Raw genomic sequence first — 16480 nt, 5'->3', positions numbered from 1 at the left:
TGCATGTTGCAGGTGTGTGGCTGTAGATAATATCCTGCCCTATGCTCATCCCTGTACCCAAGTTATACTGTACCACCAAGTCTTCCATGCTTCTCCTGTAGTACTAGTGTAGTCAAGCCTTTCCAGAATTCTGCACAGTACTATCCATCTCTGCTCACAGACCCTGACTGCATTGTCTATTAATTAAGTAATGCTTGCATTCACCATTGCATAGGAGAGGAACTGATGTGGTAATACAAGTTTTAAACTCTATAGATGCATAACATTCAGCATCAGACTCAATGCAGATCATGATATCTGTCTTGACTAATACAGTTATGCACTTGAAGTGACTTTCAATACAACTTCTTTATTTTAACCCTCTGAGGCCCCCCCATTTTTGTCATATTTTCACTTATAACTCTGTAACTACAAGGGCTAGAGGCAAGTATCTGATATGGAAACACTCAGCACAAATTGGAAATTCAGAAAATAACATAAATAATTGTGTTTGCCCCACCAGAGTTAATACAGAAATCAAAAAAGTGAAGAGAAACAAACGTGCTTATAAGAAAAAAATGAATTTATTGTAAATATAACACTTTTTTAGTGCTCCAGGTAGACTTTTCACACTGGACAGTGAAACTTCAAAGTCTTATGAACTTGTGTAAAAGGAACTACTCAACTCTGACCTCCAGAACAGAAATTACAACAACTGGAATAACTATATACAAGTAAATAAGAATACTAAACAGGGAAAAAGAATTCCAAACATCTGGCTTTTGAATATTGTCACTTTAGGCATTACATAGACACAGGCTATTCTTTACAACAGCTCCTGTCTGTGTTGATGCAGTGACTCATCCCAGCCACCACGCTGCCATGGCGTTTTATTCTTGCACAAAGCACACTGTCAGTGGCTTTCATAGTGCTGTAAACAGACTTGGCATCTATGATTTGTTTTTGAAGGGTAATGTGTTTTATTTTTTGTGTCTGCTTCCATTTTTCTACGCTGCATTTGTTTTTCTTGCTGTATCGTGTATTTCTGGTCTGTCTGTGAATCGCGTCTCTTCTGTGTGCGCCCTGTCTTCCCCATGTGCGATCTGTGCCTCTCACACAAACACAGCGCAACACAGCCCGGCTGCTTGGATATGGGCATGTTTGGTGTCATTGGAAAGCTACAGCCCTGCCCTGTAAGACAGACCCACTGGCCAATGAGGGACAGGATTCAGGTAACAGGGCACGGAATTCTCGCCCTCCTCTCGGGCGTCACAAAAAAAAAAAAAAAACTGTTTCTTAAAGGGGAGATACCTCAGCACTGCTTATACGCATATGCGATGCTTGTTCTGAGTGGGAAAAACGTATTTTAATGCCTCGCACAATCAGCAAATCTCTCAAGAAAATGCATCGCAAATGGAGGAGAATTGACTCGCTTTTTGCAATGCGAACCCTGACAAAATGTTCGCTGTCACCACCACTGAACTCTCCCAGGTGATAAAGAGTCTCTGGAAGGACACCGGGCCCCAATGGAATCCCTGCTGAATTCTACAAGATCTTTTGGGAGGTGCTTAAGGAAGATCTGGCACAGGTCTTGGGGTCGGTGTACAGAGAGGGTAGACTGGCACCTTCTATAGAGAGGAGTATTCTTACTCTGCTCCATAAGAAGGGTGATCCTAAGGATCTAATGAACTGGCGGCCGGTCAGCCTCCTGTGCACTGACTACAATATACTGGCCAAAGCACTTATGCTTTCACTACAGCGGCCACTCTCTCAAGTCGTGGGTCTCGACCAGGTCTGTGGTGCCCGGGGGAGATCGGTGGCCGATAACGCCATGATGGCCTACATGGAAGATGTGGCTGTGGTCTGCACGGACGCGCCGTCCATGGCCAGGGTGGAAGAACTGCTGGATGGCTTCTGCAGAGCGACAGGGGCTACTGTGAATAAGGCCAAGAGCGAGGTCTACCTCTCCCAGGCATGGCCTGTCAGCCGGGGCCCACTGACCATGTTCCCTATGAAACTGGCCATCAATGTTCTGGGGATCACGATCGAAGGGACCAACACAGGTACCCGGAGCTGGGAGGAAGCTTTATCCAAAGTACAAAGGAAGATCCACGGCTGCAGCACAAGGACCTTGACGATGACTGGTGAGGTGCTGGTCGTAAAGGCCATCCTCTTCCCTATTCTTCTCTATGTAGGCATGATATTTCCCCCAGACAGGCATACCACTAATTTAATTAATAGAATCATATTTCGGTTTGTCTGGGGGAGTAAAATGGAGAGGCTAAAAAGATTGCAGATGGTGAAGGGCGCCCTGGATGGAGGTAGGGGGGTCCCAGATGTTGTGCAGCACATTAAAGCATAGGGGCTGGCATATGTGGTTAAGAACATCCAGGATGCTGGCAAGAAAGTGAGTTTTATGAACCGCTTTTACTTTCCCAGTAGCCTGAGACCACTCGGCCTCTGTGCCATGGATAATAGGTCACACTCGTGGGATCCCCTGCTGTTCTACAGGGCGCTCCAAGCCTTTGCACTTGAAGTAGATCTCCACAAAGCCTTGCTGATTTTCCTCCTGGAACCTGCAGAAACATCTGGGCTAACGCTACGCATGTTTGCCTCACAAATACGCAGAAAGATGTCTCCTGGATGGCTGTGAGTCGGTGTCTCCCGACTCGAGTGTTCATGTACAGAAGGGGCTTAGCCCAGGTTGACATCTGCCCCTACAAGGGTTGCCTGAGAAGGGAGACAGAATGCCCTTTTGTTTGCTGTACCTACGCAGATGATCATCCAGCAGATCCTGTATGGACCATCCAGATGATTAACATCATCATCTCTGAGGTTCTGGTTGCGTGTCTCGGCACAGTGAAGCAGGCCCTTTGGGAGGGACGGAGCATCGGCTTGTTCAACAAGCAGGAGCCAGACCCAAAATCCATTGCACAGAGGGGCATGAACCTAGACTAGAAAGATTACATCAATCTGGAGATCCACCAGAAGGGCAAGGAGGAAGCCTTGAAAATGTAGTACAGTGTGAGGGAGCTTAAAATCCCATTATGTGATATCACCTCCAGGGACAGATATTCCACCTGCTGGACACATAGCTCGAGTCCAAGTTTTTTTTATTTAGTAATTGAATAAAATGATTTGTTTAAAAAACATATTTTGAATTATTTTTAATGTATTGAATTTCTAATTTTGTATTTGATGTTATTTCTGTTTTGTTTGGTGGTTTTGTTCTGTTGTTTTGTCTGGTGCATTGACCGTTCATTCCTTTAAAATGCATTAGATTGATTGTTTTGTTTTGTTTTCTTTGATAGTTTTGTTTTGTTCTTTGATTTGTCTAATGCATTAACCATTTTATTTCACAATGCATCAGATTGTTTTGTATCAAATTGTTTGAGTTTGTTTTTGCATTGATAGTTCTATTTTAATACATTTGTTTCACGTTGAGTTTTAGTTATTTAGTCTGATTATAATGTATGTCAGTATTTTAAAAGGTTAGATACATATTTGAAATTAATTTTAAAATGTGGATGTTTTTATTTGTTTAAAAATAAAATGGTATATGTCTCTTATGCACATGTAATTTTGAACATGTAATTTGTATGATGCTTTGATCTGTTATTCTAGAATTTATTGCACTTTTATAATGCTGTTATATGTAAGTCGCCCTGGATAAGGATAATAACATAATAATTATACAATAATAATATAATGAAGACGCCACATGCACGTAGGCTGATGTGTGTGCTATTGCATCAGAACCATCTTAAGGAAGAAAAAAACTTCCCCAGGCCGAGAGTTGCAGCTTTGATTGTTGCCAAAACTAGCTAGCTGATATAAACTTGAATATGTCCTCAAAGATCCTTTGCAAGATCGGGACTACATATCTCTCTGAGCAGGCATTGGCGCATTTGACGCACTGATGTTGACACATTGGTTAGAGATGTCAGGTGTCAGGAAGCATCAAATAACACAAAGTAGCTACATTTTTTTTGGTAATTTTTCTGTGCAGAAAAACACGCATTTGAGATCGATTGCTGGGCGGGCTACTACAGTGTTGTATAGGCTACAATGCATAATATGCATAGATTTCTCTAATATGAATAATGTGAGTACAAATAATAATTGAGTTTCCTAGAGTAGGTAATATGGAGGGATATCATATGGAATCATTATCTGAGTTTGATATGAGACGTTGTTGAGTTTTCACCAGGACAGTGTAGAAGGAAAGTTAGAAATTATTTTCCTCATATCTGTTTTACTCACTTATATACTTAAAAAAAGATAAGGTCAAGCTAGAAGGACAGGCCAGAAGGAAACTTGATTTCTGTTTGTTATTTACGATGAGAATCTTGGAGACAATGTCAAACAGTATGATTGAAGTGCCTGCTCCGTAATCCATGTGTTGAACTCTGTCTTATAACGATATATATTCTGCTGAGCAAACTCTCTAAGATAATATAGTAATGACTTTGTGATTGTAACCAGATCTTTGTTTTTTGTGTATAAAAGCCTCTGACTTTTAAAATGAAGGCAGAGTGACTTTGGGATCTTCTTGATTCACTGTTCCTCTCCACGCTGTGTGTATTAAAGGCATTGCAACTAACGTTCCAACCTGATTGAAGATGATTGTTCTTCCACAGTCAGGGGTGCTAATTAAATGTGCTGGTGTCCCGAAAATGACCAGGTTTTTAGCTTTCCCTTGTTTAGGCTCACTTAAACCCTTAAAAGTAGACTAGGTATATTTTTATGTGATCGATCGCATAAAGAGGCGAATATTTTAATTATAATACCTAATTACCGTAATAGTATTGTGTGCCCCCTGAGATTTGCAGTTGCCTGTGAAACTAACACGAATTTGACAAATGACTTTACTCTAGAAAAAGTTGCAATTAATACAACCACTACCTGATCTATTGACAACAGTTTCAGGACAAGGTAAAGAGTCCCATACAAAAAACTAAATAAAAATGTATTTAGCGACACTTATTGTATTTGACTAAGCTTGTGTGGAGGTTAGGAAAAACACTGAATTGAATTGAATATGAAAAACTGTTTGTTATGGATACAGAGTGTTGTTGGCATATTTATAAATGTAATAATTGTTCTGGAGAATAAGTTCTGCTTAGTTAGAATCAGTTATCTACACATAGACTACAACTGTGTATATCATACTGATATGCAAACACAAAAGGCTATATAAACACAGGACAGATTTAATAAATACAAACATGCACAACTGACTGGAAGACCGCAAATGTCATACCAATCCACAAGAAAGGGCACAAAACTGAGCCAGGAAATTACAGACCAATCAGTCTCACCTGCATCACCTGTAAAATGTTGGAAAAAGTGATTAGACAGAAAATAGAGGAGCATCTTAATGAAAACCATATTCTTGGAGATAGTCAACATGGGTTTAGACAAGGCAGATCATGTCTTACTAATTTATTAGAATGTTTTGAACATGCAACTGCAGCTGTGGATCGTGTGAAAGCATATTGTCATGGTCCCCTAGCACTCCCCCTCTATCCCCACTAGGGGCTGCCAATTCCCTGCCTTTCTTAGCACTCTCCCAGCAATCAGTCTATTAACATTCCGGTCAACCCTTGTGCAGTTGTTCTCTCACACTCTGCTCCCATTCGCCCTGCACCTCCCAACCCAGGTTCTGTTCCCTTTATAATCCCCTCACTTCCCTCAGTCTGGGCGAAGTTTTATCTCAGTTCCATTTGCAATACCTAGCCTTTTCCCTGTATCTGTTCCAATTCCAGTCTTGTTCCCTCGAGCCCTGTACCTGCCTTGTTCCTTTGACTTCCTGCCTGTCTTCCCGACCACAACTCCGTCTCGCCTTTGCCTGTCTGTTCGCCTGATCCCACGACCCTCACCAGTGACCACGACCATGTCTGTGCCCAGCCCTTGTTTACCCTTCTTTGCCGATTTCCGAACCACGCCTGTCAGACCATCACGCGATCCAGCACTGCACTTGGGTCCCCTGTTCCCGAGCCCCCGAGGTTAAATGTGACACATATGATATGATATACTTAGATTTTCAGAAAGCTTTTGATAAGGTTCCACACCAAAGACTGATCCTGAAATTGGAAGTTGTAGGCATTCAGGGTAATGTAAGTAGATGGATTATGAACTGGTTGATGTATAGGAAACAGAGTCGATTAGAGGATTTGCTTCTAACTGGAGTGAGGTTGTTAGTGGAGTTCCACAGGGATCAGTACTAGGGCCTTTGCTTTTTCTAATCTATATTAATGATCTGGACTCTGGGATAGTTAGCAAACTTGTCAAATTTGCAGATGATACTAAAATAGGTGGCTCAGCAGATACAATCGCAGCAGCACAGGCTATTCAACGGGACTTAGATAACATTCAGTTGTGGGCCGATACCTGGCAAATGAAATTCAATGTGAACAAGTGCAAGGTAATACACACAGGTAACAAAAATGTCCACTATAATTACAATATGGGAGGAATAGAACTAGATGAAGTAACGCATGAGAAAAACTTAGGAGTCTATGTGGACTCCTCACTTTCTCCATCCAAACAATGTGGGGAAGCAGTAAAAAATGCAAACAGAATGCTAGGGTATATTGTCAAAAGTGTAGAATTTAAAACAAGGGAAGTAATGTTAAGACCTAGTTAGACCTCATCTGGAATACTGTGTACAGTTCTGGGCACCACACTTCCAAGAAGGATATTGCTGCTCTAGAGGCAGTTCAGAGGAGAGCAACCAGACTTATTCCAGGTCTGAAGGGAATGTCCTACTCGGAGAGACTGAGGGAACTGAACCTTTTCACCCTGGAACAGAGGAGACTACATGGGGACTTGATCCAAGTCATCAAAATCATGAAGGGCATCGACCACAACAAACCAGAGGAGCTTTTCCAGATCAGCAGGGACACACGCACCCGGGGACACAAATGGAAATTGGGCTACAAGGCATTCAAAACTGAAAACAGGAGACGTTTCTTTACACAGAGAGTAGTCACAATCTGGAACAAACTCCCCAGCAATGTGGTAGAGGCTGAAAATTTTGGAACATTTAAAAATAGACTGGATAGGATCCTTGGATCACGAGCACGATGGGTCGAGTGGCCAACTCTCGTTTGTAAACTTTCTTATGTTCTTATGTTCTTATATGATGCATGCTAAAATTGAACTGAGCTAATTGCTTTGCCGTTAATGCATTAATTGTCTTATTTTTTGGGGGGGAGAAAATCCAGAAGTCGTACAAAGATACTGGGGCAATTTGGCTAACTGAGGCTATCAACACTGTTTTTAACCACTACCAAATCAGATCTGGCATCTTTGAAAGAACAGAACAGAGAATTCTCTCTATGTATTAGAGTGGACTTGCTGATTAATCAGTACAAAACTGGTCGGCGGTGCTTCTGGACAGTGTTGATGTATGGCTTCTGCTTTGCATAGAAAAGCCTTGCATCTGTAGATGAAGCGGCAAATTGTGTTGACTGACAAAGGTTTACCAAAGTATTCCAGAGCCCATGTCAGGATATCCATTACAGACTCATGACAGTTTTTAAGACAGTGACGTCTGAGGGATTGGAGATCACACGCATTCAGAAGTGGTTTTCGGCCTTGCCCTTTACGCACCAAGATTTGACTGCATTCCTTGAATCTTTTAATTATATTGTGCACTGTAGAAGGTGAAATGCCCAAAAGCCTACCGATTTGTCTTTGGGGAATGTTGTTCTCAAAGTGTTGGATTATTCGCTGACATATCTGTTGGCAGATTGGCAAGCCTCAACCCATCTGTGCTCTTGAAAGACTAGGCCTTTTTTGGAGGCTTATGTACTACAGTATGATTACACGATTGCCTCACCTGTTTCACATCACCTTTTTATTTCACTTGTCACATCACTATTAGTCCTAATTTGCCCCTGTCCCAACTTTTTTGGAAGGTGTTGCATGCATCAAATTCAAAATAAATGTTTACCTTCAAAAAACTATGCAGTTGATTAGGTAAAACATCAAATACCTTGTCTTTATACATTTTTTGTTTAAAGACAAGTTAAAGTACATTTAAAAATCACTCCTCTTTGTTTTTATTGTTTATTGTATTTTACTGTCTCAACTTGTTTGGAATTGGGGTTGTAAAACATATTGTGATCATGAGCAAGCAATAGCAGTTGTAATAGGTGTCTTTTGTTAAATCATTATGATGGTGACTTACCTGGGTTATGTATTACCTCTCAAAACAGGTTGTAGGATGTAGAAGAAACTACAAAATTAAATAACAATTTAATTTACATGGTTATTAAGTATCCACAGGTCTGGATGGAAGGTATAGACATCATCTATTCACTGGGATATGTAAAGTTTTTTATCCCAGTTGCATGTTTTGCAGGATAAAAAGGACAGAAGTTGCTGACCATATTTATTTTCTTTGTAATGTGTCAGAATACCTGGCAATGTAATGGGAGACATACAAATAGAACACAATGATATACTATATCATAGAATAGACTTGGAGCAAAAAAACAAAAACAATTCAGAGATACATCAGTAAAATTGATTTATAAATGGTACATATAAGCTTATCTTATAGGTAGAGCTATAACATATAATGCAGTCTTATAGTATATGTAATTAAATAGGATTATAAGATGTTTAATAGCAGCAAATAAATGGTATGGCAGATTATGATAATAGATTGATATCAGCGTGAAAGTTCATGTTATAATACCTTTGATTAATTATGTTATTAAATATAACGTATTATAGCAAAAAAGTTTAAATACAAATGTGTAATAATATATTTATAATTTGTAATAATCATATGGACACTTAAAGTGTTACCCACTTTTCTGCTCTAAGGTCTCAACTCCATCTCTCTAAGGACTGACTGACCAATTCTTCCATATCATTAATACAACGCAGATCAACAAGCTGAGCCTCAAGATCACAGACCTTGATCTCTAGGATTTCAACATCCTGGCGGAAATCATCTTGGTGCAGTACATCAAGAAAGGCAATCATTCTGCAAACATGACACTGTAGTGGCCGCATGCTTCTACATTTTGCAGTTTTTTGGGGGGGGGCTCTTGGTTTCTGTCCCCTGGTCAACTTCTTGACTTTTTTGTAACTGAGAAACAGCACAGCTCTTTCTCAACAGCAGCTTTAAGTACCCTTTTGTCTACCTGCCCCCAATTCACACCTAACTGTATACAACTGGTTTCACCTGGCACAACTCCATCCATCCATCCATTTTTGAAACTGCTTACTTTTCAAAATCTGGTTTAAAAAGTGAGTATGGTTCTGTAGTTTTCTATTAGCGGGTGGGTCAAAGTTTTGATTTAATCCGGCCCTAGGTCTCCCAACATAGGAGGTTTATCACAGTACAGAGGGGTTATGTCACCTGTAATGAGCTCATGTAAACTATGAGCCCCGTTACACAAGCATTTATGCGATATTCAGGAGCGATGTCTGAGACAGCATTTTTCACCTCCGTCAGTCAGGGGTGAGTTGGTTGACTTGCTCAGATGCTGGTAGACTATGCCATGATCAGGGTTGACAGTTCCACTTATAAAGCATATTATAAAATATGCTTGTTGGTATATTTTGGGCTTGTTTTAAGCTGTGGTTGTTTGGTGAAAATGAGCAAAACATGTCCATATTATTTGTGCTTGCCACTTGAAAGGTGTACAAATATGCTAATTAAAATGCATGATTCTGATTGGATATCGTATTGGCTACATTAGTTGCTTTGCAAAACCATTGATTGAAATTAATTGATTGACCTTAATACAAGCCAACCAGCATTTCCCACTATTTTGTATTTAGAATTTTGAACCAATCAGCCCATACAATTGGAAAGTTAGTCACTGGTCCGTACTGGTATATATAAAATTACATATACACACACACATACATACATATACACCGATCAGCCATAACATTATGACCACCTGCCTAATATTGTGTAGGTCCCCCTTTTGCCGCCAAAACAGCCCTGATCCATTGAGGCATGGACACCACTAGACCTCTGAAGCTGTGCTGTAGTATCTGGCACCAAGACGTTAGCAACAGATCCTTTAAGTCCTGTAAGTTGTGAGGTGGGGCCTCCATGGATCGGACTTGTTTGTCCAGCACATCCCACAGATGCTCAATTGGATTGAGATCTGGGGAATTTGGAGGCCAAGTCAACACCTTGAACTCATGATTCATCAGACCAGGCCACCTTCTTCCATTGCTCTGTGGTCCAGTTCTGATGCTCACGTGCCCATTGTAGGCGCTTTCGGCAGTGGACAGGGGTCAGCATGGGCATCCTGACTGGTCTGTGGCTATGCAGCCCCATACGCAACAAACTGCGATGCACTGTGCTTTCTGACACCTTTGTATCAGAACCAGCATTAACTTTTTCAGCAATTTGAGGTACAGTAGCTCGTCTGCTGGATCGGACCACATGGGCCAGCCTTCGCTCCCCACGTGCATCAATGAGCCTTAGCCGCCCATGACCCTGTAGCCGGTTCACCGCTTTTCCTTCCTTGGACCACTTTTGATAGGTACTGACCACTGCAGACCAGGAACACCCCACAAGAGCTGCAGTTTTGGAGATACTCTGACCCAGTCATCTAACCATCACAATTTGGTCCTTGTCAAAGTCGCTCAGATCCTTAGGCTTGCCAATTTTTCCTGCTTCTAACACATCAATTTTGAGGACAAAATATTCACTTGCTGCCTAATATATCCCACCCACTGACAGGTGCCATGATAACGAGATTATCAGTGTTATTCACTTCACATGTCAGTGGTCATAATGTTATGGCTGATCGGTGTATATTATTACGAGGAATATTTATTTTATGTTTTACTGTATTGAAATTGTGTGCAAGTGCAAGAACGTCATATAGATCAGGGGTTCTCAAACTTTTTTGACACAGGGACCCCTTTGCCACCCAGATTTTGGCCGAGGACCCCCACCTACTAGAGTACGGTAAAAATGTGTGAGAGTGGGAGGGTTGACGACAAAAACATGCGAGAGCTGGGTGTTGACGGTTTATAAAAAATGTGGGGGGTTATTTTGCCACGGACCCCCTAGCACTACCTCACGTACCCCAGTTTGGGAACCTCTGATATACATCATGTGTACCCCCAATTCTCAACCATTATTCTGATTAATTCCTTATAATTAGCCAGGCCTGTCATTTTTAACAAAAAAGGTCAAGTCCACTGCTTACACATGTGCAACATTTAACACCATAATAATAATAATAATAATAATAATAATTATTATTATTATTATTATTATTATTATTTCATATATCCAACTGTCTGCAGCTGTGGTCCAGGCCATTTCTGAGCCTTTTATTTCTCAGTAGACAGAGTTCTCCAAGAGTTCTCATTATTTCAGTAAAAATTTTCAATTTTCAATTGCTCAGACTTTTCAGAAAATTGAATTTATAAGTGTTACACGGACCCACTAGGCTAAAGATTGTAGCATCCTGCCAAAACAAACTATGCCCTTTGGTGCATGATATCACAGAGTAAGGAATTTGTCTTAGCTAGTTAGTTGAAATAATATACAAATATTTTGCTTCAGGCTCAGATGCCCCCTTCAGTACAGTCAGAACTGTCCTAGGAAAGCAAAATATTCATTTTAATTTTCATTACGTGAAATGTATATGATTTAATCATGGTAGACAAAAGCTGGGCAAAAAACACAACAAACTTTTAAATAATAATAATAAAAGAATAATACACATTTCTTACATCTGAAGTGTCTCCAGGTAACAGTGGGCTCTGGTCTTCCCACAGCTAGGCAGAAAAGGTTGACATTACTCCCTTCATTTACTGACACATCCTTTGAGATATTGACAATCCTTGCTGGAACTGAAAGACAACAATGTCATAGCAAAAGTGAGAAGAAACAGCTAGCAAATACCAAGTTACATGTACACATACAGAAATAATTAAAAGAAAGTACACACACCATTAATGTAGATGAGGTGCAGGTCAGCGGAAGACCGCATTCTTAAACGCATTATTGTATTATAAGACTCTACATTGATAGTTGATTGTTAATGTATTACTTTGTGATTGAACAGATGTGTTTTTATTTTCTGAGCAATATACATCTTTGTATCGTTATTGTAATCACAACCATGCAATTTAGTGTTTATTTTTTGTGTAAGTACTTACTTTTTTGTGACTGGCAACTTTTATCTTTGACTATAAGCTTGATACCAGTTTTGAGATACATTGCAATTATTTTATTTAGATTTTAATATCAAACATTAACATGAATGAAGCTTAAAAATATTGCAATTACCTAACCTGTTGAGCTAATGATGAAGTGACTTACTCATTGCTTTTCCATCTGCAACTAATTTGTAATCTTTTGTAATCATGTGTTGTGTTTGCTTCCTCTTACCCTGATGAAGGCATGCAAGTGCCGAAATGTCTGATTTTTAATAAATAATTTAATAATTTAGGATTGTATTTTGAGTGAGCGGTTCTACAAATGGTAAGACCTTGTGGAACTTTAATAAAACAACAAAAGCTGAAAATGACCAGTTTTAGTATTTCCCCATATGTGTTTTTTTTTTTTTTTACCACTTCTGGTAATTAATTGTAATTAAATTAATTAGGAAAATTACTGGAATGGCAAATGTTGGGCAACAATGACCAATCTTTCCATTGGAAGATCTAAAAAAACAGTGCTATTTAGTTGCAGGTGTAGCAGAAATTCAGACAACAGAATCCCAGTTCAGATATTTAGAGTCCATGATTCCTTTTTAAGATTTCAAGCAAATTCTCAATGAACAGGGATTTACAGACCTTGTGTACAGATTTACTACCCCCCTCCCCCTCCTCCTCCTTTCTCTGACACAGTTCTGCTGCAACTCAGCAACTAACCTTTGACCCTATCCCAAGGCGTCTTAAAAGCACAATCCTTAAATGCCTGTTAAATCCATTAACCTATTTCACCAACAGCCTGCCCATCAGAACACCCATTGGCAGCCTCATTAATACATTGTTTTAGTAAGTGTCTAAATGAATGTCTGTTTTGTTTTTGTTTGTATGTGTTCTTTATGTTAACTTAATTATTTTCCTAATTTACTATTCCCTGAAGGAATTAAAATAAAAAAATACAAAATATGTAAAATAGTGTACAAGGGAATTAAATTAATGTTGCACTATTCCATATTTGCCTGTTGGCAAGTTGCTGTACTAGAATATTATTATTATTATTATTATTATTATTATTATTATTATTATTATTATTATTATTTATTGGCAGACGCTCTTATCCAGGGTGACAAAATATAAGCGCAAAACAAAGTGCAAGAATACAGTTAAGTACAAGGCATCAAACATTACGAATTCAAATTTACATTATACAAAGCAATTCAAAGCATAATACATTTTACAACTTCCAATTTACACAAGTAAATACAATAAGTGAGGTCATACATGCTGGAATGTAGAAGCTAAGTGCTGTTAAGATGTTAGGTCACAGTCAAGGGCTACAGGAAAGGGAGCAAGTAGGAGAATACTTGTGGGCTTCTACAGTGCTGTTTTATCTGTATTTCATTTTGAGTTCTTTCAGCAGCATCAAAGTCTCTAAAGGTATGTGAAGTTTGTATTCCAAAGCTAGTCAGTTATGTGTTGGGGCACAGAGAGGTATTACTAATTCAGGGAGAAGAACAGTCAAACACTTTGTGCTCTCCTCCAGTCATTACATATTTAATTTTCAAATCCTGTAGTGTACGTCCAGAGTTTTCATAAAAAATGTACCCTAGCCATTAGAGATATGCATGTTCACAGTCTGAAAACAGCTTTAAAATACAAGGCTAGATGTGAAATGGATAAGAGCTAGCACAATCATTTGACTGAACTTACTACATATTGTAAAATTTTATTTATTTAAATTTTTTTCAAGATGTATTCTAATATGTAGGCTAATGCCATCTGATTTATAAACATTGAACAGGATTGCATGACTGCTGATAAGAATAATATCTATTATTGTGTATGATTTCCTAGTATTTGTTTTGCTTGCTGGTAAATATGTATATAAGGAAAATGACAGCACTCTAATCTCTGCTACTAGTTTGTTTTCATTGACTGGCACCTCATTCACAGCATTGGTGTGTGTACTTTCCTTTGTACTGCAATCATCTGTTACTAGACAAACATTTTTGATGTGTCAGAATAAATAATAAAGGTGTGGCCTCCACCTGTGTCGTAATTTCGTCAGCTCCCCCCCCCCCCCCCCCCCCCAACAGTCTTAATTTTGTCCCAGTGGTTTACGATTTTAATATACACTTAGTGCACACTTTATTAGATACACCTTCTCTTTAAAGCAAATAGCCAAACAGCCAATCATGTGGCTATAACTCAATATATAAAGCATGCAGATATGGTAAAGAGGCTTAGTTGTTGTTCAATCAAACATTAGAATGTGGAAGACGCATGATCTACGCAACTTTGAACGTGGTATGATTGCACCGTGTAACTTTTTTTTTTTTTGTTCTTGGGTAGTAAGTGATATTTCCAAATTGCTTATGCCTCAAAAGTATAGAAAATGGCTATTATTCCCCACAAACTTAGTTTTTGTGACCAGGACAGTAATATATTGAAATGTACCTATTTCCAATGAGAAAACAGGCGAATTTGTGTCTTTTCGTTCACAGAAAAAAAAAACATATGAATCCAAATTAACATGTATTTATACTAAAGTAATACAAAAATGACTACAAAAGATTTATAAGTGAGTCGTTTTTTGAGATTTACGATTATACTGTATATCGTAAATCTCAAAAAACTACTCACTTATAAATCTTTTGTACTGAGTATATATATCTATATATAACTACAGTAAATGGAGCCTAATGCATACATTTTTGAATAATAGAATATATATGGATTATGCTATTCAATACATGCAAAACAGACCCTATTTCTAAAATAAGACCAAAAGGAGTTCTGTTATGTGGTGTCTTTATTATGACAAAACGTAATCAGGTAAAATAAAAAAATACAGTAACACAACAATCAATAAACAAATCAAATTTGTTCCCTCAATTGTTCACTCACCTTGTACAATGAGGTAGACGTGAGCTGTGCGAGGCTCATTGCGTGCCTGGAAGCTGCACGTGTAGGGTCCCTCATCATACACCGTAACTCTGTCGATTTGGATGGAGAACTCGCTCTTGTTGTTGTTGATGAGCGTTACACGAGAGTCCAGAGACCACTTGTCATTTCCCGTGAACAAGATGTTGGAGCGGTTCAGCCAGGCTTTGTGGGTCACCTCATCATCGATATTGCACCTGGAGGGTAGGCAAACAAGAATAAGGCATATTCCATGAACACTCAGTATGTTTAATTGAGCATTCTGATAGTTCTGAATTTGCAATTATTAATATATTTCCAATGCACAGCAGACAGTGCTGTTCACTATACCTGTCACCCAGAAAAGAGCTGAACTTTACTTGGGGGGATGGGGGGAGAATTTGACCATTAGTGTTTGAAGAACCCAGTCTTGATGCATAGATGATACAATTTATTTATTTAATATGCCAGGCCTGGAAGGGGCCCGACATGGAAGATTCCCACCTCAGTAAGGATTTATTGAACAACAATTGTGGACAGCTTTTATACAATTGCAAGACATGTGGGTCTGTGGGCTGGGTCTGTCACTGGTTTCCCAGAGTGTTGTCTTGAGATCAGGTTTCTGAATGTTTGTGGCTGACTTCCTGAGGAGGGGTGTCATCATGGAAGCAGGTGTTTTCCTGTTACAAACTGCCCAATCTCACATTTCTTTAACAATGAACAATGAGGTAATCAATCACTATAATGTAACATATTCAGCCTTGAGAGAAGAGCAGGAAACCCCAAACAAACACTAAGCAAACTGGTATCTGTGGGCGTTTTGGTGTTCCTCTTATCATAATGAACAGAAGTCAAAGTGGAGAGAACAATGTCCAGAGCATATCCTCTGGACATCTGTCTGTTGCTAGCATGACAAATCTAATTTGCTCAGTCTGTATATTATTATTTCTAATATAAAACATAATACAGTTTATATAAAACATTAATAACGGCTCTACAGTGTTTATAGGTGATTTATTAGTAATTCGCAGCTGATAAATGGTGACTTTAATATACTGATAATTACACACAGTACAAAGTTAACAATGTATTGATTAGTTGTAATGCAATATTCAATTTCTCAATAGGGTAATATCTGCCTTGTTAATGTTAGTTGTTAGACATTAATGTCTTCATTTTAAGGCAATCGGACATATAATACAGATGTTCAATTGTCCATGCACCCCTCTATCTCTCTTAATATAGGTTATATGAGTGTGAATGCAATTGGAAGAGGTGAACACTGCATCAAATGCCACTGCTGTCAAAGCCACTGTAGCTTAAACATACAATATAATTGCTATTATGAACATTTACAGGAATAGGTAATATGGAGACATCTGAATGTTATTTATGGAATATTGTTACAGGCATATATTGT

General features: G+C 38.9%; 1 protein-coding gene across 1 annotated transcript in view; it reads right to left on the bottom strand.

Annotated features, from left to right (window-relative positions):
- The window catches only part of iglon5 (IgLON family member 5), a 326672-nt gene that overhangs the window by 59464 nt on the left and 250728 nt on the right, over nt 1-16480 (bottom strand). The window contains exons 3-4 of the mRNA XM_066719470.1: nt 15046-15278; nt 11716-11835 (exon numbers count right to left, since the gene is read on the bottom strand). Of these exons, the coding sequence (XP_066575567.1) occupies nt 11716-11835; nt 15046-15278 (353 nt within the window). The remainder of the gene's footprint in view (nt 1-11715; nt 11836-15045; nt 15279-16480) is intronic.

This window comes from Amia ocellicauda, chromosome 12 (assembly GCF_036373705.1).
Source record: "Amia ocellicauda isolate fAmiCal2 chromosome 12, fAmiCal2.hap1, whole genome shotgun sequence".
Classification (NCBI taxonomy): Eukaryota; Metazoa; Chordata; class Actinopteri; order Amiiformes; family Amiidae; genus Amia; species Amia ocellicauda.
This window is presented reverse-complemented; position numbering and strand designations above follow the sequence as displayed.